This window comes from Hemiscyllium ocellatum, chromosome 12, assembly GCF_020745735.1.
Source record: "Hemiscyllium ocellatum isolate sHemOce1 chromosome 12, sHemOce1.pat.X.cur, whole genome shotgun sequence".
In the NCBI taxonomy this organism is placed as follows: domain Eukaryota; kingdom Metazoa; phylum Chordata; class Chondrichthyes; order Orectolobiformes; family Hemiscylliidae; genus Hemiscyllium; species Hemiscyllium ocellatum.
This window is the reverse complement of record NC_083412.1, coordinates 21,511,044-21,538,499: the sequence shown is the minus strand read 5'-3', so window position 1 is coordinate 21,538,499 and position 27,456 is coordinate 21,511,044. Positions and strand designations below refer to the sequence as shown.

At 42.2% G+C, this 27,456-nt stretch overlaps 1 protein-coding gene across 5 annotated transcripts in view; it reads left to right on the top strand.

Moving 5' to 3' along the window:
- LOC132820965 (RCC1 and BTB domain-containing protein 2-like) overlaps positions 1–27,456 on the top strand; it is a 67,032-nt gene that overhangs the window by 22,873 nt on the left and 16,703 nt on the right. For all 5 annotated transcript variants that reach the window (XM_060833373.1, XM_060833371.1, XM_060833372.1 and 2 more), the window contains 3 exons: positions 182–289; positions 3,726–3,868; positions 6,099–6,289. In XM_060833373.1, coding sequence (XP_060689356.1) covers positions 182–289; positions 3,726–3,868; positions 6,099–6,289 — 442 coding nt within the window. The remainder of the gene's footprint in view (positions 1–181; positions 290–3,725; positions 3,869–6,098; positions 6,290–27,456) is intronic.

Below are 27,456 nucleotides of genomic sequence, written 5' to 3'. Positions count from 1 at the left end.
GAGAACGCTGGTAAGTGGAGTTGAAATGCCCATCAGCCATGATTGAATGGCTGAGTGGACTCGATGGGCCGAATGGCCTTACTTCCACTCCTATGTCTTATGGTCTTATGGATATCCTGAGGAAATGAGGGTATTGTACTTCTTTCTGTTCTTTCTTTAACTAGTTTATCTTGCATTGCAGGTTTATGGTTGGGGTTATAATGGTAATGGGCAACTTGGATTGGGCAGTAATGGAAATCAGCCGACCCCATGCAGACTGGCTGCATTACAAGGAATTCATGTGTGTCAGGTATGTTTGATACATCTGACCAGTTGTAGTAGACAAAATGGCTTGTTGGCTATCACTCTTCTACAATACAAAAGTTTGAGTGTTCAATCAATTGTGACTTCAGAACATGACACTTCAATGCAGAACTGAAAGAATGTGGTATTATTGAAAGAACCATCTGTTAGCTGAGATGCTAAACTGACTGAATACCTTTTTCGGGAATATTTGTTATAGCAAACAGATTAACTAGTTTGTTTAGCATACAAAGTTTGGACACCACATTTGTCTCTATAGCAATGAAAGTATTCTTATGGAATCCTGTGACGTGATATGGGATAATCTAAAGATTTGCAAGATGCTTACAACAGTTCTTTATCTTTGTACATTGTTGCACATGAGACTAAAGACAGTCATTGGTGTGTGGTAAGTTATCATGGGGAAGTCATCATAGGAGACATTATAAGGGATGGCACTGTGGCATACTTCAAAGAGCATGCATAACCATTCTTGGCTTGTTTGTTGTGGGCTGATCTGTTCTGGCTCACCACCTTTACCAGGCTTTCCCTGCTCTTGCTTGCTTCTGGTCTCCTGTTCCCTGCCTCCCAATGTGCAATGATGACATATGAAAGCCTAAGTACATAGAGTCACATGAAAGTCAATTTCTGACTCTCTAATTAACCATGTTGGCAGAGGGAGCATTCTGTTTGTAGAACATAGATTTATTTAATTGCAATAGAAGAGAGGGTTTGTCTTATAAGTGGATCACCTTATGAAGTCATAGTTGAGAGTGTGGTGCTGGAAAAGCATAGCAGGTCAGGCAGCATCCGAGGAGCAGGAGAATTGATGTTTCGGGCAACAGCCCTTTATCAGGAATGAGGCTTTTGAGCCGAGGGGGGTGAGAGATAAATGGGAGAGGGTTGGGGCTGGGGGGAAGATAGCTGAGAGTGTGATAGGTAGATGGAGGTGGGGGTAATGGTGATAGGAGGATGGAGCAGATAGTTGAGAAGGAAGACCATCATGTTGGACAGGTCATGAGGGCAGTGCTAAGGTGGAAGGTTGGAACTGGGATAAGGTGGGAGGAGGGGAATGAGGAAACTGGTGAATTCCACATTGATGGTGAGGTTGGAGGGTCCCAAGGCGGAACTTGAAGCATTCTTCCTCCAGGCATTGGGTGGTCAGAGTGTGGCGATGGAGGAGGCCCAGGACCTGCATGTTCTTGGCAGAGTGGGAGTTGGGGTTGAAGTGTTCATTCACAGGGCAGTGGGGTTGGTTGGTGCAGGTGTCCCAGAGATGTTCTCTGAATTGCTCTGCATGTAGCTGTCCTGTCCTCCCCAATGTAGAGGAGACCGAATCGGGAGCACCGGATACAGTAAATGACAAGTGGAAGTGCAAGCAAAACTCTGATGGATGTATAAGGCTACTTTGGGGCCTTGGATGGAGGTGACGGGCGGGGTGGTGAGGGCCAGGTATTGCAATTCCTGCGTTGGCTGAGGAAGGTGCCAGGGGGGCAAGGTAGGTTGTGGGGACATGGACCTAACAAGAGAGTCACGGAGGGTATGGTCTTTATGGAAAGCAAATAGGGGAGGGGAAGGAAATATACCTCCGGTGGTGGGATCTGTTTGTAAGTGGCGGAAATAGCGGAGGATGATGCAATGTATACGGAGGTTGGTGGGATGGAAGGTGAGGACTGGGGTGCTTTGTCCTCGTTGCGGTTGGCTGGGTGGGGTTCGAGGGCAGAGGTGTGGCAAGTGGATGAGATGCACTAGAGGGAATCATTGACCACTTGGGAGGGGAAATTGCAGTCTTTGAAGAAGGAAGCTATCTGGTGTGTTCTGTGGAGGAGCTGGTCCTCCTGGGAGCAGATGTGGCGGAGGCGGAGGAAGTGGGAATAAAGGATAGCGTTTTTACGGGAGGCAGGGTGGAAGGAGGTGTAGTCCAGGTAGCTGTGGGAATTAGTGGGTTTGTAGATGATGTCCGTTTTGAGTCAGTCACCATTGATCGAGTGGGAAAGATCCAGGAAGGGGAGGGAAGTGTCTGAAATGGACAAGATGATCTTAAGGTCAGGTGGAATGTGTTGGTGAAGTCGATGAACTGTTCAGCCTCAAGATGGCGTGACTCTCTCTTGTCAGGTCCATGTACCTCACAACCCACCCACCACTCGCGGCACCTTCCCCTGCCACTTTCGGAATTGCAAAACCTGCACCCACACCTTCCCTCTCACCTCCGTCCAAGGCCCCAAAGGAGCTTTCCACATCCATTAGAGTTTTACCTGCACTTCCACACATGCCATTTACCGGATCTGTTGCTCCCGATGCTTGCAGAGCCCTTCAGAAAACATCTCTGGGTCATCCGCACAAACCAACCCCACTGTCCCGTGGCCAAACACTTCCAATCCCCCTCTCGCTGCACCAAGGACATGCAGGACCTGAGCCGCCTCCATTGCCAAGCCCTAACCACATGACGCTTGGAGGAAGAATGCCTCATCTTACGCCTTGGGACCCTCCAACCTCACGGCATCAATGTTGACTGCACCACTTTCCACATTTCCCCTCTCCCCACCTGATCCCACTTCCAACCTTCCAACTTGGCATCGCCCTCACTTTCTCCTTATAGGAGCTGTACAGCACTGAAATAGGCCATTTGGTCCAACTCGTCCATACGGACCAGATATCCTAAATAAGTCTCGTCCCATATGCCAGCATTTGGCCCATTTCCATCTCAACCTTTCCAATTCATATAACCTTCCCGTTGCGTTTTAAATGTTGTAATTTTACCAGCCTCCACCACTTCCTCTGGCAGTTCATTCCATACATGCACCACCCTATGAAAAAGTTGCCCCTTGGAAAAGACCTTCGGGCCCTTTTAACTCTTTCCCCTCTCACTGAAATCTGTACCCTCTAGTTTTGGACTCTCCCACCCCAGGGAGAGGACCTTGTCTATTATCACTGCCCCTCATGTGGAATGCATTGCCCCAGAGTGCAGTGGAGGCAGAATCAATCAACAGATTCAAGAAAGCAATAGATAGCTTTCTGATGGATAAAGGGATAAAGGGGTAAAGGGTTGTGGGGAACAAGCAGAAGTGTGGGGTTTAGACCAGGACAGGTTCAGCCATGATCATGTTAAATGGCGGAACGGGCTTGAAGGGCTGAATTGCCTAATTGTGCTCCTAATTCCAATGTAACACCCTGATAATACCATAAACTCCATACTTGCATTTCTTTACCCTTGGAGATTTTAATACATGCACCTTACTTGGCTTACCATGAAATAAAATCTGGTGATTTGGTGCAAAAATAGAGATTGGTGCTTTACCTTTAACCTGATGTGTGTCAAGTAAGCATTCTTTAATTCTAACTTACCCAACACTAGCTTATCCAAACTGAGGATGAATTTTGTTTTTGTTTCAGAATGAAAGTGCTTGATTCTATCATTTGTTACTTATAACTTTGATTTGCAGATTGTCTGCGGCTATGCTCACACTCTGGCACTGACAGATGAGGGGTTGCTTTATTCCTGGGGAGCTAATGCGTATGGCCAGCTGGGCAGTGGTGTGAAAAGCAACCAGTCCTGTCCTGTGCAAATCACTGTGGATAGAGAAAGGTAATGTAGTAAATTTCAGACAATACTCAGTTATCATCATTATTCTTTAAATTAGCTGTGGGAGAAAAGGTCTGTATGAAAACCCAAGAACATACCAGCAGGCAAGACTAGATGCTGTAAAGATTTAAAAAAAACTATAGATTCTTTATTTGAATGGAGGACCCATTCATCTATGGGTAACTAAAAAGTTGAGGAGAGCATCAGACCTGAGGAAAAACAATATAACTGCACAAAGATTGGTGACAGATAACTTCAGAATATAGTAAATGGTGGAGAATGACTAAAAGTTGAATTGATTGATAAGTGAGTTGAGAGGAAGCTAGCTCGAAATGTAAAGACACATGGCATGGGTATTTAAAAAGGGAAAGGAGTAAGTAAAGTGAGTGTTTTTACAATCTCACCTCTTGAAGATGAGGATGGCAAGTTAGCTATAGACAATAAATAAATGGTGGATATAATAAATAAATATCTTGCTCTGATTTCACCATAAAAGATTTAAATAAAACTCTGTGATATCTGTATGCGGTGGAGGAAAGAAGAGAAGAACTGTGTGGAATTTACAAGGATGTTGCCAGAGTTGGAGGATTTGAGCTACAGGGAGAGGATGAACAGGCTGGGGCTGTTTTCCTTGGAGCGTCAGAGGCTGAGGGGTGACCTTATAGAGGTTTACAAAATTATGAGGGGCATGGATAGGATAAACAGACAAAGTCTTTTCCCTGGGGTGGGGGAGTCCAGAACTAGAGGGCATAGGTTTAGGTTGAGAGGGAAAGATATAAAAGAGACCTAAGGGGCAACATTTTCACGAAGAGGGTAGTATGTGCAGGGAATGAGCTGCCAGAGGATGTGGTGGAGGCTGGTACAATTGCAACATTTAAGAGGCATTTGGATAGGTTTATGAATAGGAAGGGTTTGGAGGGATATGGGCCGGGTGCTGGCAGGTGGGACTAATTGGGTTGGAATATCTGGTCGGCCTGGACAGGTTGGACCGAAGGGTCTGTTTCCATGCTGTACATCTCTATGATTCTAGTAAGGAAATAGTATTTTGCAAACTGGAGCTGTATTATAATGAGTCACTGGGTCCTAATGACCTTAATTCTCGAGTCTTAAAATGGATGACTAATGAGGTAGTGTCTGTATTTGTGTTTTTTTTCTAGAATTCATTTACATTCTGCAAAGGTTCCAGTGGACTAAAGAATAGTAAACATTAACCTTCTATTTAAGAAGGGAAAGAAACAGAAATAGGAAAAAATAGGTTAGTTAGTTTGAGACTGTGGCTGGGCACTTGATAAAATCCAAAGTATTTGGGAAGATTCAGCATGGTTTTATGAAAGGGAAATCTGTTTAACCAACTTACTGGAATTCTTTGAAAGAGTAACATCTGCAGTGGATAAAGGGAATCCTGTCAATGTACTTCACTTTCCAGAAGGCATTTGATACGAATCCACAAAAATGTTACTGCGCAAAGTAGGGGCTTGTGAAATAGGGAGTAACATACTAGCATGGATAGAATTTTGACTGGCTAACAGAAAACAGAATATACATAAATGGGTGTGTTTCAGATTGGCAGCATGTAACAAGTGGGATCCTGCAGTTAATTTCTATAAATAACATTGCTGAAGGTTCCAAAGTTATAGTGGCTAAACTTGCAGGTGATACATGAAGATAAGTAGGAAAGTATATTGTGAAGAAGATATAATAGCAATCATGACCAATTACAAATAGGTTAAATTTGGTGAGAGTCTGGCAGGTGAAGTATTGAAGTTGTTCATTTTGGCAGGAAGAATAATAAGGTTTTTAATTAAATGGAGAATGACTGCAGTACTCAGATGTGCAGAGTGATCTAGGTATTCTACTATGTGAACCACAATAGGTTAATGTATACTAAATGATCTGTTTAATTAGACTATAGCTGCAATAAATAAGAATTCTTGTTTAGTACAGAACGCTGGTCCATGCTTTCTATCAGCCTTGGTCTGAAAGTCAGGTAAATTGGTACTGTGTGTACCTTAAATAAAAAAATCTTTAATATTTGGTCCAACTCCAGGAATAACAGATTTGTGGCAATGCCATGAAATAGAAAATAAATATAAAATTATTGGTAAAGCTTCCTTATTCAAAGACCATTCATAATCATCATGAGCAGTTGTTTCTGTGTAAGAAATTTACATATGGTTTTCGTATGCTTTCTTCTAATCTGTGTACTGTACTGTGTTTTTTTTTTGCTGCTTAGGATTGTGGAGATTGCTGCTTGTCATTCCACTCATACTTCAGCTGCTAAGACCCAGGGTGGTCAGGTCTACATGTGGGGCCAATGTCGAGGGCAGTCAGTCATCCTACCACAACTCACTCACTTCTCTTGCACAGATGATGTGTTTGCCTGCTTTGCATCTCCTGCAGTTACATGGCGCCTCCTGTCTGTAGGTGAGGTGATTTTTACTACTTTATTATTAATAAGTAATTGTGAGGACTACAGTCAGTCATTTGACTAGTCGTCTGGTGAATACAAGTGCAAATTCCACCATGACTGTTTGAGAAATGAAATTGTGTCCAAACAAAATCTAAAATAAAAAGCTGATTGCTAATAAAAGTGACCATGAAGCCAAGAAAGTCAACTGATTAATTGTTGTCCTTTACGAAAGGGAATAATGTGAGCCCAGTCTCTCATCATTGCAGTTGATTCTTTATTGCCCTTCACTTGTATAAAACTGGCAACTCGAGTGGGCAGTATTTAATGGACATATGCCAAAACTTAACAATTAATAAGGGTTTCTAGATTCTTATAGATAAAGATGCCAAGAAGTTGTATGCGTATTGCAGTGAGAATGAAATATACATTACTGGTATTGGCTATGTTGGCAGGTAGGAGATGGTGAGGACTGCAGATGCTGGAGAGTGAGAATCAATAAAATATGCTAGAAAAGGTATAGCAGGTCAGATAGCATCTATGGAGCAAGAGAGTTGACATTTCAGGTATAACCCTTCATCAGGACTAGGGAGGGGAAAGGGAGCTGAGAAATAAATAGGGGGATGGGGTTAGAGGAAAGGTAGGTAGGATGGTGATAGATGGGTGGAGGTGATTGTGATAGGTTGGTGGGAAGTGAGGAGCAGATAGGTGAGAAGGAAGATGGACAGGTAGGTCAGGTCAAGAGGGTGGTGCCAAGTTGGAGGATTGAATCTGGGATGGGATGGAGGGTGGGGAGGTTTGGAAACTGGTGACTTCAATGTTCAGGCCATATCGTTGTAGGCTCTAGAAGCGGAAGAGGAGATATTCTTCCTCTAGTTTGCAGGTGGCCTTGTTTAGGTGGTGGAGGACACCCAGAATGGACCATGTCATCGGGGGGAGTAGGATGGGGAGTTGAAATGGATGCCCTCTAGAAGGTGATTTTGGTTGGTACGTACGGGCACTTTTGCATGTTATGTGCACTGCAGAAAGGGAGATTACTACAAATGAGTTGCAGTCGCTAGAAGTATGTACGAATGGAGGTTGCTCTAAAAAATACTGACCTTTTTGATGACAAAGGGTTTCTGCCTGCCAACACAGTGTGATTGGCTCCCAGTTTGCTGAACAACTTGCGGGGTGTGACGGTTTGGACAGAAGCCATAGGAATAGCAACAAGGAAATAAAAAAAAACCTCAAGTCTTAAGAATGCCAATTTAACCTTTCTCCTTCAGTTGTTGCAAGTTTGTCTGTTAACCAATAATCTAGAGATGTTTTAAGTATGAACCAGTTGCCTTGTACCTCCTGCAAGTGAGTGAAAGTACTTTGAGAAGGAAGATTGAGGAGTGGCAAGTTCTGATAAACCAAAAGCATCATGTTAGTGAACACTGTGGGCAAAGACCATTGAACTATTTTCCCAGTCTTGCCATCTGTCCATTATATCCATTTTATTGTGCATGCCTGTATCTGTATAATTATATGCGCATGTCATGGGAAGTTTTATTGGGGTTAGAGTTTTTAACTAGTGGTGTTATATGTCACTGGTTCAAATAGTAATTCTTGTTCACAATGGAAATCTGGTCTGTGCTTTCTGTCAATCTGGGTCTAAAAGACAGGCAAATTAGGGAATTTTTGCATACTTTTATAAGACTTAACTTTTGTAATGACTCCTGGAAAATTGGAGCTTGATTTCTAGCATATTCCTGGTGAGGACTAACCAAGTCTAGGGGCTCTTGCCTGGGATTGATTTGAAACCAAGACAACTGAGCCTTGAAGGCAGATGCAGTTAAGTATTAGCCCGGTACTTTATTTTAAAGGAAGTATAAGAGAGACCAGTTACTCCAGATAATGAAATGTTGGATTTAGTTTATATTTGGTTATGGTTAAAGCAGCTTGAGCTTGTGGAAAAGTTGAAGAAACTGGAGATGGAACTTGCAAAATGAAGAAAAAGACAAAGAAAGAGTAGAAAGATGTGGAGAGGGAATCAAGATGGTGGAAAATGGAAATGAAGAAACAAAGTGAGAAAACTAGAAATGCAAAGAGAAGAGAAAGTGAGGGACCATGAATATAAACATAAAATTATGCAATTGAAATTGGAGATGTCAGGTACTGATGTGAGCCCTAGTGGGGAGAATTTGAAGTCCATTAAGGAAATATTTAATTTTGCACAGGCCCTGTTAAAACTCGAGGAAAAGAATGGAGACACGCTTCATTTCCTTTGAGAAAGTAATGAGACAAATTAAGTAGGCAGGGGAGGACATGGCACTACTCATACCGAGTAAATTGACAGGTAAAGCACTGGAAATTTATACTTCATTATCAGCGGAGGTTTCTCGAGTTATGACGCTATTTATAAAAAGTAGCTATATTGGCAGCATGTGAGTTAGTGCATCTAGACAAAGGTACAGGAATTTTGGGAAGCAGTTGGATCAAACATCAGGGGAGGCAACAGCCTATGGCGTTATTGCTGGATTGTTAATCTGGAGACCCAGGTAATGTTCTGAGGACCTGAGGTTGAATCCTGCCACAGTTGATGTTTGAATTTGATTTCAATAAAGATTTGGAATTAAAAGTCTAATAATGACCATGAATCGATTGTCGGAAAAACCTAACTGGTTTGCTAATATCCTTTAGGGAAGGAAATTGATGTTCTTACCTGGTTTGGCCCACATGTGACTCCAGACCTACAGCAATGTAATTGACTCTTAGTTACCCTCTGGGCAAAAGGGAATGGGCAATAAATGCTGACCTAGTCAGCAACACCATCATCCTGTGAATGAATAATAAAGAAAAATGGAATTCAGAAAGTTTAAACAAAATAATTTTGACAGGTGGACACAAGCATTAGAAGTTTTTTTTATTAGAATAGATTCCCTACAGTGAGGAAACAGGCCCTTCAGCCCAACAAGTCAACACCGACCCTCTGAAGAGTAACCCACCCAGATCCATTTCCCTCTGACTAATGCACTTAACACTATAGGCAAATTAGCATGGCCAATTCACCTGACCTGTGAAAGCATTTGTGATGACTCAAAGTTATCCTCTCAGATCAGGAAGAAAAGTGTGGATGTGAGAATAAGAAGTTGAGGTGTTTCCATGGTAACAGTGGGGCACATTTGTTCAGAATGCTGGAAATTTAAGAGAAGTGCATGGGAACTCCTGATGAGACGGGAAAGGAAGCCTAAAAGGAAAAGACCACGGAGCAGATTAGATTAGATCTTGTAGCCTCCACTGCAACTAAGAGATTGAGGTTCTATGTGTGGAAAAGACTAGATGAGAGATCTGAAAGGGTTGGTTTAAAGGAAAGATGACCCCTTTTTCTTCAAAAGACATATCCAAGTTCATAACTACAGGCAGAGATATGGGGCAACTAGTTTTCTCTCTCTCTCTCTCTTGCTGAAGAAGAAAACCTTTTCATGTAATTAAGACAGCACTTTTGATACCTACACAAGTTTTTGAAGAACCATTTAGTCACGTGTTGGTGGATTGTAACATAAACTGACATCAATTTATTCATACAATTATGAATATGGCAATCAGAATCTCTGAAGCTGCTGCTTTAAAGACAATTACAGCTGATGTAGTATTGGAAAAATAACTCTTATTTTACTCATTGTGGACTATCGATCTGATCAGGGTTCTAGTTTTATGACTAAAGTTTTTCAGATTATTAGCTGTTTGGGTGAAATGAGTGAATTGTGTATCATTTACAAACACAGAAAGTTTGGGAGAGTTTCCATCAGCCTCTCAAAACAGAGGTTAAGGCACACTGTCAGGAATACCTGTTGAACTGTATTTGCTACCAGAAATTCCCAAATGAGTATACTGTGTTAAGTCCATTTGAATTGATTGTTTTGACAGGAGCATTTCAAGCAGAAATGGTAGTGTTGGTATTGTTACTGTTGCAAGGTGAACTTATGAAAGTGAAATTCAGTGTTCTACACAAAGTAATTAGGAGGATTAGCAAAGTGACTTGTCTGATAATTACTTCTGATCATAGAAAGAATAATTGGTTTTGTTGCCTAAACATGTTGAAAACGTCTCATTGAAAAGAATAAGGAGCAGAAAGTATGTCAGTGGTAAGAATAGTGGAAGGTGGCAGACAATAACAGGTAAAAGGAAAATTAGACAGTTCTTGAAGTGAACCTCCTACATTTTGACCAGCTAACGCAGATATACTGAGTCATGCAGACACTCTGTTTTTAGATTTAGAGAAATTACAATGAGAGGATCTTGTTAGACTACTTAGTATAATTTACTAATCTGTAGACATACATCTGGTTATTGAGTAGCAAAGTTCATAATGTAGATATAAGTGAATCAGTATCGATAAAACAGCATCTTTATCATTTGAATCCACAAAAGCTCAAGTGGAAAAAGTGGTATAAAACTGTGATTGAACCTCGACAAAGCAGCTGGAATTCACTGGTAATGTTTGTTCTTAAAATGGATGGATGAACTAGGATCTGTAGAGATTATAGCAAGGTACAAAAACAGATTTGTACTCAGTTGCACGATTAGAAGACTGCATTGAAATGGTTCCTCATTCCTGTCAAAAGTTTGTACCGTTCAAGGGGTAGTGGCAAGTGCCATTGACGTCAAAGGCTAAAGAAATATTAGCTTTTGTTACACCAAATAGCAATATGACATGATGCCATTTGTATTTTTTTAAAAAAGCACCCCAACTACATTCCAAAGGCATCTGAGTTTCATCATAGCTATGTTTGTAACTAAGTACATTATTAAGATGATATTGTGATAAATAGCAACACATGGGAAAAATACATCAAAGAACCTGTTGAACTAATTACAGTTCGCTGACTTAGTAATTGATTTAGCCAAAAGTAAATTAGGAAAAGCAAGAGTAACTTACCTAGGACGTATTGTCTGACAAGGACAAGTCTTGTCAAGGAGAGTGCATGTGAAGGCGATAATACACTGCCCTGTTCCTAAAACTAAATGAGAGATTGAGATTTTTATGAATGCGTGGTGTTACTGGTAAGCTGTGCATATTTTCAGAACAATGGTTATTCCTTTAACAAATTTGTTAAAGAATCGAGCAAAAATGGGTCAGTCGGCAGAATGCAAGGCAACCTTTGCGAGCTATCTAAAATCTTGACAGAAATCAGGGCATGCTCACTATTTGCTGCAGCCTTGCCCTGACAATTTAAGGAATAAGAAGGAAGTTATTAAAAAAAGATAAAGAAATTCATGAATTGAAAGGTTGTTGATCAGTGAGCAGTAGTGCCTTGTTTGTGAGCATCTAAAGTTGGTCCAGAAAAGCTCTGTTTTGAAACTGAATGTAAAGCAACAGTCCTTATGCAGCATAAGTTAATTCTTGCAGACAGTTCTTTCTTTTTGCATGTCAAACAAAGGACGGATTCAGGTAGGGAAAGAGATGAAGAGCTCACAGCAACTGTGAGGTACTGATGCTGTTGAGAAAACAGAATTGAAGTTGTAGACCAGCCGACTTCCTTTAGTCCTGTAAACAAAATGGTAGCAATACTCCTCGGGTCTGACAGCAGTGGAGGACAGAGAAATAGTTAATGTTTCACCTCTTGTCGTCTTTTATCAGAACTGAAAAACATTTTTAGGGTTGTATGTCTTATCTTTTTTAACATATGCACATCTTTCCTGGTTATTTAATGTTAGTGTCTTACAGAACTGAAAATAGTTGATCTTTCTCAGTCCCTGGTGTGGCTCTTGTTATGATCCCAGCTGATGGTGAAGCTGGAGAAGTCTGATCCCAGAGTGAAACCTGGTTTAATAGATCATAAGTTTTATTTTTGCAACTTTTTTAACTGTGTTGTTCAGTGACTGAACATATTGCGAGGAGATTCAATGTTTCTTTAACAAAAGAATATCTAGATTCATTACACACAAAGAGAAAAACCATGAGCTATTTTACACCATATAAGAACTAGTTGAGATGGTATTATTACTGGGTAGTTGTTCCTTTCTAAAAGGAAGCTTGTTTCTATGTGCTCTCTGTTGAAGGTGACCTTTGTTACTCAACAGCAGCCCAATTTCTTCGCCCCACTTCCTTTGTTTTCTAAAGCACCGGGCTATCCACATCAACGGTTTTCTCAAGGCAGAGTTTGCTGATAGCATCCCCCTTGTTTACGGCCACTCGTTTATGCTGCCCTTCTCACCACCTCTATCCTCTTTCCACCTTCCCACACCAACCCAGACTGCATCAGCAGTGAGGGGGCAGGAAAGGGCACATGGTCTCCCTTCCCTCCGCAGCCACATCCTATTTGAACCTGAACCTGTTTACGTGCACATTTTGATTTGATTTGTTTAATTATTGTCACGTACTGGGATACAGTGAAAAAGTGTTGTTTTATTAGCAAGAAATCTTTGAGAAGATTTGTAGCTCGGGTTGAGGTTGTGGATGTAGGTTTGCTCGCTGAGCTGGAAGGTTTTCAGACGTTTCATCACCATTCTAGATAACATCTTGGGTGAGCCTCCGGACGAAGCACCGCTGGTGGAAACCCAAACATATAAATAGAAATGAGGAAACACCAGCAGTGCTTTATCCGGAGGCTCACTGAAGATATTACCTAGTATGGTGACGAAACGTCTGAAAATGAACCTCCAGTATTGCTTTATGTACTATCTGGACAAATCATAAGGGGAGTAGAACAGAATACAGCTAAAGAGAAGGTGCAGAGAAAGATGCACTTTAATACATGAGAATATATTTAAGCGGCATGGTGGCACAGTGGTTAGCACTGCTGCCTCACAGCGCCAGAGACCTGGGTTCAATTCCCACCTCAGGCAACTGTCTGTGTGAAGTTTGAAAATTCTCCTGTGTCTGCGCAGGTTTCCTCCAGGTGCTCCGGTTTCCTCCCACAGACACAAAAATGTGCAGGTTGGGTGAATTGGCCATGCTAAATTGCTCATAATGTTAGGTAAAGGGGTAAATGTAGGGGAATGGGTCTGGGTGGGTTGATCTTCGGAGGGTCGGTGTGGATTTGTTGGGCTGAAGGGCCTGTTCCCGCACTGTAAGTAATCTAATTTAATCTATGTATGTGGGTTTCAGCAGTGCATGGTGTGCATGTACTGTTGTCCGGAGATATAGCTGCCTTTTAAAACCTAAGCGAAACAAATTCCCAGCTAGCCGACCACCAATCTCTTAATGTTAAATGAAGCTATTTTTCTCCCTACTAAATGCATACTATGGAAATATATATCAAACTTATATATGCTTCTGTTAATTTTCAAAACCAAGTTTATAAAACGCATCATGTAGCTAATTTATTTTATGTAGAAACACTGCAGGGTGTAAGTTGAATAAGGAGTTGAAATTGCCTGTTGCAAAGATGTTACTACAGTTGTTATGGGGGATTTCAACATGCAGGTAGACTGGGAGAATCAGGATGGTATTGGTCCTCAAGAAAGAGACTTTGTGGAGTGCCTCCGAGATGGATTCTTAGAACAGCTGGTGCTGGAGCCCACCAGGGAGAAGGCAATTCTGGATCTGGTATTGTGCAACGAACCAGAATTGATCAGGGACCTCGAAGTGAAGGAGCCATTGGGAAGTAGTGACCATAATACAATAAGCTTCAATCTGCAATTTGAGAGGGGGAGGGTACAATCGGAAGTGACAATATTTCTGTTGAATAAAGGGAACTATGGAGCTATAAGGGAGGAGCTGGCCAAAGTTCAATGGTGCAATACCTTAGCAGGGATGACAGTGGAGGAACAATGGCAGATATTTCTGTGTATAATGCAGAAGATGCAGGATCAGTTCATTCCAAAAAGGAAGATAGATCCTAGGAGGAGGCATGGGTGGCTGTGGCTGACGAGGGAAGTTAAGAAACATATAAAGTTAAAGTTAAAAGAGAAAAAGTATAAGATAGCAAAGATAAGTGGGAAAATGGAGGACTGGGAAGCTTTTAAAGAACAACAGAGGATTGCTAAGCAGGAAATACGCAAAGAAAAAATGAGGTATGATGGTAAACTGGCTAAAAATATAGAGGAGGATAATAAAAGCTTTTTTAGGTATGTGAAAGGCAAAAAAATGGTTAAGACTAAAATTGGGCCCTTGAAGACAGAAACAGGAGAATATATTACAGGGAACAAAGAAATGGCAGAAGAGTTGAATTGGTACTTCAGATCTGTGTTCACTGGGGAAGACACAAGCAATCTCCCAGAGGTAACAGTTGCTGAAGGACCTGAACTGAAGGGAATTTATATTTGCCAGGAATTGGTGTTGGAGAGACTGTTAGGTCTGAAGGTTGATAAGTCCCGGGGCCTGATGGTCTACATCCCAGGATACTGAAGGAGGTGGCTCTAGAAATCATGGATGCGTTGGTGATTATCTTCCAGAGTTCGATAGATTCATGATCAGTTCCTGCGGATTGGAGGGTGGCTAATGTTCGAGTAAAAAGTGAGGTCTGCAGATGCTGGAGATCAGAGCTGAAAATGTGTTGCTGGTTAAAGCACAGCAGGTTAGGCAGCATCCAAGGAACAGGAAATTCGACGTTTCGGGCCAGAGCCCTTCATCCTGATGAAGGGCTCTGGCCCAAAACGTCGAATTTCCTGTTCCTTGGATGCTGCCTAACCTGCTGTGCTTTAAGCAGCAACACATTTTCAGGGTGGCTAATGTTGTACCACTTTTTAAGGAAGGAGCGAGAGAGGAAGCAGGAAATTATAGACCAGTTAGTCTGACCTCAGTGGTGGGAAAGATGCTGGAATCAATTATAAAGGATGAAATTACGACATATCTGGATAGTAGTAACAGGATAGGTCAGAGTCAGCATGGATTTATGAAGGGGAAATCATGGTTGACTAATCTTCTGAAATTTTTTGAGGATGTAACTCTGAAGATGGACAAGGGAGATCCAGTGGATGTAGTGTACCTAGACTTCTAGAAAGCTTTTGATAAAGTCCCACGTAGGACGTTAGTGAGCAAAATTAGGGTGCATGGCATTGGGGGCAAAGTACTAACTTGGATTGAAAGTTGGTTGGCTGACAGGAAACAAAGAGTAGTGATAAACAGCTCCCTTTCGGAATGGCAGGCAGTGACCAGTGGGGTACCGCAGGGATCAGTGCTGGGACCGCTGCTTTTTACGATATATATTAATGATATAGAAGATGGTATTAGTAATAACATTAGCAAATTTGCTGATGATACAAAGCTGGGTGGCAGGATGAAATGTGAGGAGGATGTTAGGAGATTATAGGGTGACCTGGACAGGTTAAGGTGAGTGGGCAGATGCATGGCAGATGCAGTTTAATGTGGATAACACTTTGGTGGCAAGAACAGGATGGCAGATTACTACCTAAATGGAATCAATTTAGGTGAAGGGGCAGCACAAAGGGATCTGGGTGTTTTTGTACACCAGTCAATGAAGGCAAGCATGCAGGTACAGCAGGTAGTGAAGAAAGCTAATAGCATGCTGGCCTTCATAACAGGAGGGATTGAGTATAGAAGCAAAGAGGTTCTTCTGCAGCTGTACAGGGCCCTGGTGACTCCACACCTGGAATACTGTGTGCAGTTCTGGTCTCCAAATTTGAGGAAAGACATTCTGGCTATTGAGGGAGTGCAGCATAGGTTCACAAGGTCAATTCCTGGAATGGCAGGATTATCTTATGTTGAAAGATTGGAGCGACTGAACTTGTATACCCATGAGTTTAGAAGACTGAGAGGGGATCTGATTGATACGTGTAAGATTATTAAAGGATCGGACACTCTGGAGGCAGGAAACATGTTTCCGCTGATGGGTGAGTCCCGAACCAGAGGACACAGCTTAAAAATAAGGAGTGGAGATCCAAGATGGCGGCGACTCAGCAAGTCTGAGTCTACAGAGCCCTTCCCAAAACCTGGGAAAAGTGGGTTTCCTGCCCCCACCACACTTGCCAAACCACCCAAAAAATTTCTTTAATCTTAATTAGCTGCTGAATATTATATTTAAACAGTCTAATACTGAGTGGATAATGAGTAAATCGAAGGGACCCCGCAGCTCTCAGAAAACAAAGACCCCTCCCCCACCCTCCTCTCCTCTGGCTGCAGCTGATGAAAAAAAAACAGGCCTTATAGAGATGATTGCCAGATTGGAATCGACACTTGTCAATTTCATCGCAGAATCCCGACAGAGATGGAATGCATTGGAAGCAAAGCTGCAGAAACAGAATCAAACTATCGAGGAATTACAGGGCCGAGTGGAGGGGGCGGAACTAAAGGCCACGACCTCCGAGGCTGCAGCTCAAACAGCTGCAGAACAGGTGCGAGCTCTGGAGCAGAGAGTCCGGGCCTTTGAAATTTACATCGATGATATTGACAACAGAAATCGGAGAAAAAATATTCGGTTGATGGGCCTTCCCGAGCAAGAAGGGAAAGGACAGCTAACAGCATTTCTGGAGCGATGGTTGCCCCAGCTTTTAAACCTGGGGGCTGAAACTGACCGGGTAAGGGTGGAGTGGGCCTACCGGGTCGCAGTACGCGGATCTGGCCCAAACCAGCGCCCACGCCCGGTCCTGTTCCGGCTGCAGAGTTATAGGGAGAGGCAGATACTCCTGGACGCCTCCAGAAAGCTTGGAAAGGATCCTAAAGCTATGATTCATGAAGGATCCAAGATTATGTTATTTCAGGACTTCTCCCCGGCTTTGGCACGAAGGAGGAAGGCATTTGATGAGGTGAAAAAATGTCTAAGGAACTTAAATATTCAATACACCTTACGCTACCCAGCGACGTTATGCTTTAACCACGAAGGATCCGAGTATAATTTTAGATCACCGGAAGAGGCCAAGAAACTTTTAGACTCGGTTAAATAAATTGTAAGAGACAATTTATGTTGGCTTGCCTCTCCCACACTCCGTGGGGAGAAATGGATACTTTATTCTACTTTACTTTTGCCTCTGGGAGCGGGGTTGTCTTCCTTGCTATCTTATGTTATTATACTTAACTGTAATCTGTTGGAGTTGTAATTTTATAGTTATGTGTGTTTGTACGTGGAATTGATGCTATCAGATATACTCAGGTATGGGTGGGGAGGGGTGGGGGTGCGGCGCTCACTGTTAACTCTAGTTCGGTATTATATCTAAATCCTATTAAGGAGCGCCCGGGTCGAGGGTGGGACACTGTTTGGGAGAGGATATGGTGGAACGTTGGAAAGGTAGTAAGGCCCCCTGAGAACAAGGGGGACGATCTCCATTCAAACATGTTTAATTTTTTTTTGTTCTTATTGTTTGGAAATAGCTTCCTTTTTATCATACTGTTATGAGTGTATTAGAGAACATTTTCTCTTATTTGAAGGATGTAAGCGACTCAACTATACACTCTGGATGATTGTGGATTAGTTGAATTTTGATGATTATATATTTAAGATTTATTTTTATATTAATGTTTGTGCTTAAAAATTCTGCTTATTTTTGTAAATTTGTCAAAATGTTAAATTTCCAATAAAAATATCTATAAAAAAAAAATAAGGAGTAGGCCATTTAGGACAGAGATGAGGAGAAACTTCTTCACCCAGAGAGTGGTGGCTGTGTGGAATGCTCAGCCCCAGAAGGCCGTGGAGGCTCAGTCTCTGGATTCATTTAAGAAAGAGTTGGATAGAGCTCTCGAGGATTATGGAGATAAGGCAGGAACAGGATACTGATTGAGGATGATCATAATGAAGGGTGGTGCAGGCTCGAAGGGCAGAATGGCCTACTCCTGCACCTATTGTCTATTGTCTATACCCTAATTCTAGGGAATGAGGCTGGTCAAGAAGCTGAAGTATTAGTGGTGGGTACTTTGGGACAGTGATCATAAGTTTCAGAATCGTTATGTAAGGTGATAAGGTTAGTGCAGAAGTTAAGTGTCTAAACTAAGGGAAAGCCAATTTCAATATCATTAAGACAGGATCTGGAAACATGGATTGGGAGCAGCTTACTTGCATTAAGTCACCATTTGGAAAGTGGGAGTATTTTAAAAGTGATGTAATGAGAATGCAGCATGTTCCCCTAAGAGTAAAGGGTAAGGGCAACAACTCCAGAGAACCTGAATGTCAGGGGTTATCAAGTGTTTGATAAAGAAAAAGAAGGAAGCATACCTTAGGTAAAGAGCATTAAAAACAGGGGAGGACCTTCAGAAGAATTTATGAGCGCTTCCACACACGCCATCTGCTGTGTCCATTGCTTTCGATGTGGTCTCCTGTATTTCGGGGAGACAGGACGCCAACTTGTGGAACGTTGTGTAGAACATCTCTGGGACATACGCACCCCCCTGTGGCTGAACACTTTAACTCCCCCTCCCATTCTGCCAAGGACATGCAAGTCCTCCACCACCAAACTCTAGCCACCTGACGTCTGGAGGAAAAACCCTTCATCTTCCACCTTGGGACCCTCCAACCACATGGGATCAATGTCAATTTCACCAGTTTCTTAATTTCCCCTCTACCCACCTTATCCCAGAGCCACCCTTCCAACTAGGCACCGTACTACCTGGCCATCTTCCTTCCCGTCTATTCTCTTCACCCTCCTTTCCGACCTATCACCATCACTCCCCACCTCCATCTACCTATTGCATTCCCAGCTACATTTCCCTCCAGCTCCACCCCCCTTCCCATTTATCTCTCAGCTTATGCTCGAAATGTCGACTCTCCTGCTCCTTGGATGCTACCTGACTGGCTGGCTGTGCCTCTCCAGCATCATACTTTTCGACGACGAGGACCTTCATAAGTAGTGTGTGTGTAAGGGAATACTTAAAAAAGAAATTAGGAGGCCAAAGGAGACCATGAAATATCTTTGGCTGATATGATTAATGAAAATTACAAGGCTCTTTATAAGTATATTAAAATCAAGAGGATTGCCAGAAAAAGACTGGGGTCTAATAGAGACCAGAGAGGCAATCTGTGCATGTAGCAAGAGGACATGTGTGAGGTCCTAAATGAATATTTCTCATCTGTATTCTCAATGGAGAAAGATATTGTGGTTGGAGATCTCATTTGGGCTGTTGATGTTCTAGAGCATGTTAAGGTTAATGAGGAAAAGCTATTAGATATTTTAACTGGCATGAAGGTTCATAAACTAAGATTTATGTGGGAGGCAAGCAGGGTCCTGGCAGAGATATTTAATACTTTGGCCACAAGTGAATTGCTAGATGACTGAAGGATAGCTAATCGAGTCATAAAGTCATAAAGGTATACAGCACAGAAACAGACCCTTCGGTCCAACTCGTCCATGCCGACCAGATACGCCAACCCAATCTAGTCCCACCTGCCACCCACCAGCCCATATTCCTCCAAACCTTTCCTATTCATATAACCATCCAGATGCCTTTTAAATGTTGCAATTGTACCAGCCTCTACCACTTCCTCTGGCAGCTTATTCCATGCACGTACCACTCTCTGCGTGAAAAACGTTGCCGCTTAGGTCCCTTTTATATCTTTCCCCTCTCACCCTAAACCTACGTCCTCGAGTACTTGACTCCCCCACTCCAGGGAAGAAACTTTGTTTATTTATCTTATCCATACCCCGCATGATTTTATAAACCACTATAAGGTCTCCCCTCAGCCTCCGACACTCCAGGGAAAACAGCCCCAGCCTGTTCAGCCTCTCCCTATAGCTCAAATCCTCCAACCCTGGTAACATCCTTATAAATCTTTTCTGACCCTTTCAAGTTTCACAACATCCTTCCGATAGGAAGGAGACCAGAATTGCACGCAATAGTCCAAATGTGGCCTAACCAATGTCCTGTACAGCCGCAACATGACCTCCCAACTCCTGTACTTAAAGAAAAGCGCTCCAAACACCTTCTTCACTATCCTATCTACCTGCGGTTCCACTTTCAAGGAGCTATGAACCTGCACACTAAGGTCTCTTTTTGTTCAACAACACTTCCTAGGACCTTGCCATTAAGTGTATAAGTCCTGCTAAGATTTGCCTTTCCAAAATGCAGCGCCTTGCATTTATCTAAATAAAACTCCATCAGCCACTCCTTAGCCCATTGTGCCATCTGGTCAAGGTCCCGTTGTAATCTGAGGTAACCTTCTTCGCTGTCCACTACACCTCCAATTTTGGTGTCATATGCAAACTTACTAACTGTACCTCTTATATAAATGATTTGGATATGAGCATAAATGACAAAAAGTAGAGGACCCAGCACCGATCCTTGTGGCACTCCACTGGTCACAGTAGTCCAGTCTGAAAAACATTCCCCCTACTACCATCCTTTATCTTCTACCTTTGAGCCAGTTCTGTATCCAAATGGCTAGTTCTCCCTGTATTCCATGAGATCTAACCTTGCTAACCAGTCTCCCATGGGGAAACTTGTCGAACGCCTTACTGAAGTCCATATAGATCACGTTCACCACTCTGCCCTCATCAATCCTCTTTGTTACTTTTTCAAAAAACTCAACCAAGTTTGTGAGACATGATTTCCCACACACAAAGCTATGTTGACTGTCCCTAATCAGTCCTTTTGTTCTTTGGTTATTGTTCTTTTGTTCAAGAAGAACAGCAGGGATAGATCAGGTAATTATCTACCAAATGCCTTCTTCACTACTCTGTCTACCTATGATTCCACTTTCACGGAATTATGAACCTGATTATTCTGTGTAGTTTTGGTCTCCATAATATCAGAGATATCTGAGGTGGAAAGTGAATAGGAGGCATTTGTTCTCCTTGATTGAATAGTCAGTAACAAGGGGCATAATTTTTAGGTGAAAAGCGGGAAGATTTGAGGAAAGTCCTTTATTCACCCAGTGAGTGGTGGGATCTGAAATGTATTGCCAGGAAGGGCAGTTGAGGCAGGAAACTGCACAACCTTCAAAAAGAACTTGGATGAGTACTTGAACTGTCATAACATTCAAGACTCTGGAAAGTGAGACTAATGTAGACTAGTGTATCTTTGACAGTCCATACTTGATGAGTGGAAGCCTTGCCAATGTACTATGCCTCAGGGCATCTTGCCTGCAGCATATGAGTAGACACCTTTGGTTGAGTTGCATGAGTACCTGCCACGTACAGGGTGGGAGGTGTCCTCACAAGTAATGGTGACATCCATGTCAACCGTTGTCTATCTCATATGCTACAGGCAAGGATGCCCTGAGGCATTTGTACATGGGTGAGGCCAAGCAGAGGCTACAGCAACGGATGAATGGACACCGCACAACAATCAACAGACAGGAGTGTTCCCCCCAGGTTGGGGAATACTTCAGCGGTCTGGGACATTTGGCCTCGGACCTTTGGTTGACCGTTCTCCAAGGCGAACTTCGGGACAAGAACAGCAAAAAGTGACCAAGCAGAGGCTGATAGCCAAATTCAGTACCCATTGGGATGGCCTCAACCGGGACCTTGGCTTCTTGTCACACTGTAGGTGGCCCCACTCCACTATACACGCACACGCATGCACGCACACACACACACACACACACACACACACACCCCTCTCTCATACGCTCACAAATACATTCCCACACAAACCCTGTCACAGACTTATACCCATTACACTCATGTACATACACTCTCTCACAGACGCTCATATCTATCTCTCACTCAACTCCCCCATACATACACACACACACACACACACGTACGTACGTATAGTTTGTTAACTATACCTGCATTCCGTAAGTTTGTGCATGCCATTTTGTGTTTTGTCATGGTACAAGTCTTTACCAACATAAATGCCCAATTTTGTGTCACCTGCAAATTTGGAAATTGTATTTGAGATTCCTAAGTCTAAAATGACTTGGAGATGCTGGTGTTGGACTGGGGTGTACAAAGTTAAAAATCACACAACACCAGGTTATAGTCCAACAGGTTTAATTGGAAGCACACTAGCTTTCGGAGCGACGCTCCTTCATCAGGTGATAGCGTCTATCACCACTATCACCTGATGAAGGAGCATCACTCCGAAAGCTAGTGTGCTTCCAATTAAACCTGTTGGACTATTATCTGGTGTTGTGTGATTTTTAACTAAGTCTAAAATGTTAGTGCAAATGGTGAACAACTGTGGTCCTAGCATTGATCTTTATGGAATAACAGTTCTCTTCTGTTGTCAGCCGGAGTAACTGCTTTAATTCCTATTCTACTCCCTAGTTTCTGTTTTACAGCCAACTTGCGATAAGTTCTATTATTTGTTTGCTGATTTCTCACATTCTGACCAGGGGCATGCATTTATTCTGTATACCTTTAACGAAGGGAATCAGGATATATTAGGCTGCCTGTATGATCCTTACCTATTCTTTCAGTTACTTCAGATAATTCATTACAGTTGTTTACGTGTTACTTCCTTTTGGAGTCCACGCTGACTGCTCTTTGTTATATTTCTGGTTTCTATATGGTTTGCTATTCAACTTTGAGATATGATAGAACTGTTAATTGTTTGCATTATTGTTCGCAGCAACATCAAAAGGGTTAAACTGCTTCTTTATTATTCTGTAAGACACTGCAACTTCAAACAACCAAAGAAAAACACTCATTTAAAGAAAATACATGAAGTCCTGAAGAAAATCTGTTAAGTCTGTTTCTTTAATCCTGTTCTTTCTCGGCAATTTCAATACATCACATTTGTTGTTAAAATTCAGTTTCTTTCTCTTCCAAGGTTTGCTTTCTTGTCACCTATATAACAAAGTAGTGTTCATGAAACCACCTTTATGGTCTGTCTGTCTTCCAAAAGGGTTAATTGGCTCTTCGCATCTTGAATTTTGAGATGGTCCCTATTTGACCAACTTTAGATTTCTGGAACAAACCGCTGCTGCTTTAAATATGCATTGAAACAAAGGATTTGTAAGCAAAGTGAGGCCAGTGTACACTTTGAGTTTTGCTCCACCAATTGCTAAGGTCATAGTTGATCTGGTTGTAGTGTCAACTTTGCCTTCCTGTCTGACACCCGCAAAAACCCTAAGTTTTGAGAGACAAAGAAATCATTGCACTCGTTCATACTTGAACACCCAACATGTGTTGCTTTGTGAGACTGCATCTGGAGTATTGTGTACAGTACTGGTCACCATAATCATGGAAAGATATGCGTCAGAAGCAGTTCAGGAAAGGTTTACTAGACTAATATATGGAATAAGAAAACCTATATAGGCTAGGTTAAAAATCACACAACACCAGGTTATAGTTCAACAGGATTAATTGGAAGCACACTAGCTTTCAGAGCGACGCTCCTTCATCAGGTGATTGTGGAGGGCTCGATCGTAACACAGAATTTATAGCAAAACTTTGCAGTGTGATGTAACTGAAATTATACATTGAAAAATTGATTGTCTGTTAAGCCTTTCATCTGTTAGAATACAGTGATAGTTTCACTTCTTTCATGTGTAACTCACAAAACCCTCTTTTTAAAGTTACATTCTCAGGTTAGCAGCTAACAATGGTGATAGCTAGACAATATGTTGAAGGTGTTAGCCCCCTGTGTTCTCTGTCTTTGACCTGATGTTTAGATTGATTCTAATCTAATAAGTGAGATAACAGTGTTTTACATAAATTCCTGCAGTTTTTGAGCTCGGAGTTCTACATGGATGTATGCAGTCTTTGAGCAACGTGCAATGTAACTGTGCAAGTACAAATTCACACCACAAAATGTGTGTGTGTGTAGTGGGTGCAAAGTGTCTTAAGTGAGCGTGGGAGTGTGTCTATAAGGGTGTGTGTGTGTGTGTATGTGTGTGTGTAAGAATATCTGTGTGTGTGTAGTGCAATGGTGATTACCTGTAATGTGACATGAACCCAAGGTCCCGGTTGAGGCCCTCTCTATGGGTACCGAGCTTAGCTATCAGCCTCTGCTCGGCCACTTTTCTCTGCAGCCTGTCCCGAAGTCCACCTTGGAGGATGGTCACCCGAAGGTCTGAGGCTGAATATCCTGGACCACTGAAGTTTTCCCCAACTGGGAGGGAACCCTCCTGTCTGTTGATTGTTGTGCGGTGCCCATTCATCCGTTGTTGTAGCCTTTGCTCGGTTTCCCTAATGTACCATGCCTCCGGGCATCCTTGCCCGCAATGTATAAGATAGAAACATTGGCTGAGTCTCATGAGTACCTGCCATGTACAAGTTGGGAGGTGTTCCCACGCGTAATAGTGGTATTGTGATTTACACATGAAAGAAGTGAAACTATCACTGAATTCTAACAGATGAAAGGCTTAACAGACAATCAATTTTTCAATGTATAATTTCAGTTACATCACACTGCAAATTTTTGCTATAAATTCTGTGTTACGATCGAGCCCTCCACAATCACCTGATGAAGGAGCGTCGCTCCGAAAGCTAGTGTGCTTCCAATTAAACCTGTTGGACTATAACCTGGTGTTGTGTGATTTTTAACTTTGTACACCCCAGTCCAACACTGGCATCTCCAAATCATATATAGGCTAGGTCTGTATTCTCTGGATTTTAGAAGAGTCAGAGGTGACTGATTTGAAAAATATAAGACCTTGAGGGAACTTGACTGGTTGAATGCTAAAAACCTGTTTGCTTTTGTGGGAGAACCTAGAATTAAGGTTTATACCTTAAATGTAAGGGGACACCCATTCAAAAGTGAGATGAAGCTGTTTTTGTCTAAGGATTGAGAGTCTTCCTCAAACGGCAGTGATTGTAGGATATTTCAGTACTTTTAATGCAGAGGTAGGTAGATTCTTGATTATTGAGAGGATGAAAGATTATTCGGGGTGTGTAGTAATGTAGAGTTGAAGTTAAGATCAGATCAGTCATAATCTTAATGAAATGGTGGACCTGGCTGAAAGGGCTGAATGGCCTCCTCTTGTCCCTTGTTGGTACACATTCTGGGGAAGAGAATTCTATGAAAAAAAATCTTGTCTCCATTTCGAATGGAGATCTCTTATTCTTAAACTGTATCACCTTTCTCCTTTTTTTTCCAAATAAGGAGATCATAGCTCCCACACAGCACTCCAGGTGTGCTCTGAACCAGACCCAATACAGTTACTATAACGTTTCCTGCTTTCATATTCCAATCGCCTTGCAATAAACATCAACATTTTATTTACCTGCCTAACTGCTTGCTGCACCTGCACATTAACATTCTGTGATCCATCTGCCAGGACAGATTTCTGCAATCTCTGTTTAAATAAAAAAATTCTGTTCTTCCTGCCAAAGTTGACAGGTTCAGCTTCCTACATAAAACTGCATCAACTAAAATTTTTCCTACTCACCTAACCTACCTGCATCCCCTTGTAGCCTCTTTAGCTCCCCTTGACAAATTAATTGCATCTTTGCAAATTATCATTGGCAAATTTAGATACATTTGGTCCCTTCTTTCACACTATTAATATAAATTAATAGTTAAGATCTTAGCATTAATCCCTGTGGCACTCCATTTATGAATAACTTCCCACATCCTCCTAATTTTAAACTCCTCATTAGCAATGACAGCTATTGACCATTATCTGACAGTTGTCTTATTCCAACAAGCTTTTATTTGGTTCCAAACAGTTTTGCTATTTACTGTTTGTTTATTATGATTGCGTTATCTGTGGCTCTCCACAGAAGAGAGTAGTGTAATGCAACTGCTTCTGCCTTAGCTTACAAGGAATTCTCTTTATTTTCTATTGGACTATCTACATGTTCTTTCACTCTTTAAAATAGTTAATCTTCATCCATCTGAAGTAAGGTCTCAATTCCTTTTAGGTTCATAAATTTTGAATGTACTTTGTATGTGATCTGCTTCTTTTCCATTTGCTGTGTCATAAGTACAGCTCCTCTGTCTCTAAAACGCACGTAGAGTATCCCATTCTTATGTTAACTCTTGGTTTGCAGCATAATAGATGCCAGTTGTGATTGTCATCTCACTCTGTGCTTCTGTTAACACTTAGCAATGTTTGGTCTATTTTCAGTATGCTTTAATGAGCCAGAAATCCAACAAGCACTAATAATATCTACCTATTTCTCACTGTCAATAACTCCTCTGTAGGTGCTTGGTGTCACAGTGTTTTTCTGCTTTGGTTACTTTGGTAACTATCAGTGCTGAAACTGAGCTACTTCGGAAGAGCCATGGTTCAGACTTTAAATGAGTGCTGGATTGCTTTTTTTGTTATTCATTTGTGGGACATTGTCTTTGCTGGCTAGGTAAACATTAATGAGGCCTGTGCAGAAGTGAGGACTGCAGATGCTGTGGGGATTAGAGTCGAGGGTGTGGTGCTGGAAAAGCACACCAGGTCAGGCAGCATCCGAGGAGCAGGAGGATCGACTTTTTGGGCAAAAGCCCAAACTGGGCCTATCCCTAGTTGCTGTTGAGGTTGTAGAGGGAGTTCCTGGATTTTGAAAGAGTGGCAATATATTTCCAAGTCGTAGTGGTTAGTGGTTTTGAGGGGAGCTTTCAAATAGTGGTGTTTCCAGTATCTGCTGACTTTGTCCTTCTAGGTGATGAAGGTTAGAATTCTGTTTTCTAAGGAACTTGGTAAGTTGTTGTACCTTATAGCAGGTTCATCCTGTTGATTTTGCAGTGTCCATTCGCCTAACCTGCACATTTTTAGACAGTGGGAGGAAACCGGAGCACCCGGCGGAAACCCACGCAGACACGTGGACAATGTGCAAACTCCACACAGTCAGTCGCCTGAGGCGGGAATTGAACCTGGGTCTCTGGCGCTGCGAGGCAGCAGTGCTAACCACTGTGCCACCGTGCCACCCATTGCCACCATGCTGCCCATTTGGTTGCAAGTCAGCTGATGGGATAGTAATTGGCCAAGTTGAATTTGCCCTGTTTTTTTTGTGTACAGGACATACCTGGACAATTTTACACATTGTTGGATAGATGTTAATGTTGTAGCTGTATTGGAACACAGCAGGTGGGGACACGGCAAATTCTGAAACATTAATCTTTAGTACTGTTGATGGAATGTTATCAGGCCTGTAGACTTTTCAGTATCCTTTGCCTTCAGCTGTTTCCTGTTGTAACGTGGAGTGAATCAAATTGGCTGAAGACAGGAACCTGTGATGTTAGGAATCTTCAAAAGACATGAAGCTGGATCATCCATTCGGCACTTCTGAAAAGGATTATAATTGTTGATGTGCTGTGTTTCCCCCATCGTTGAGGATGGGGATATTTGTGAAGCCTCCTACTCCAATCAGTTGTTGAGTTCACCACTGCTGACTGGATATGGCAGAACTGCAGAGTTTATGTCTGATACCTTGGTTGTGGAACTACTTAGCCTTGTCTGGCAGTTGCTACATATGCTGTTTGGCACACGGGTTAAACCTGCAT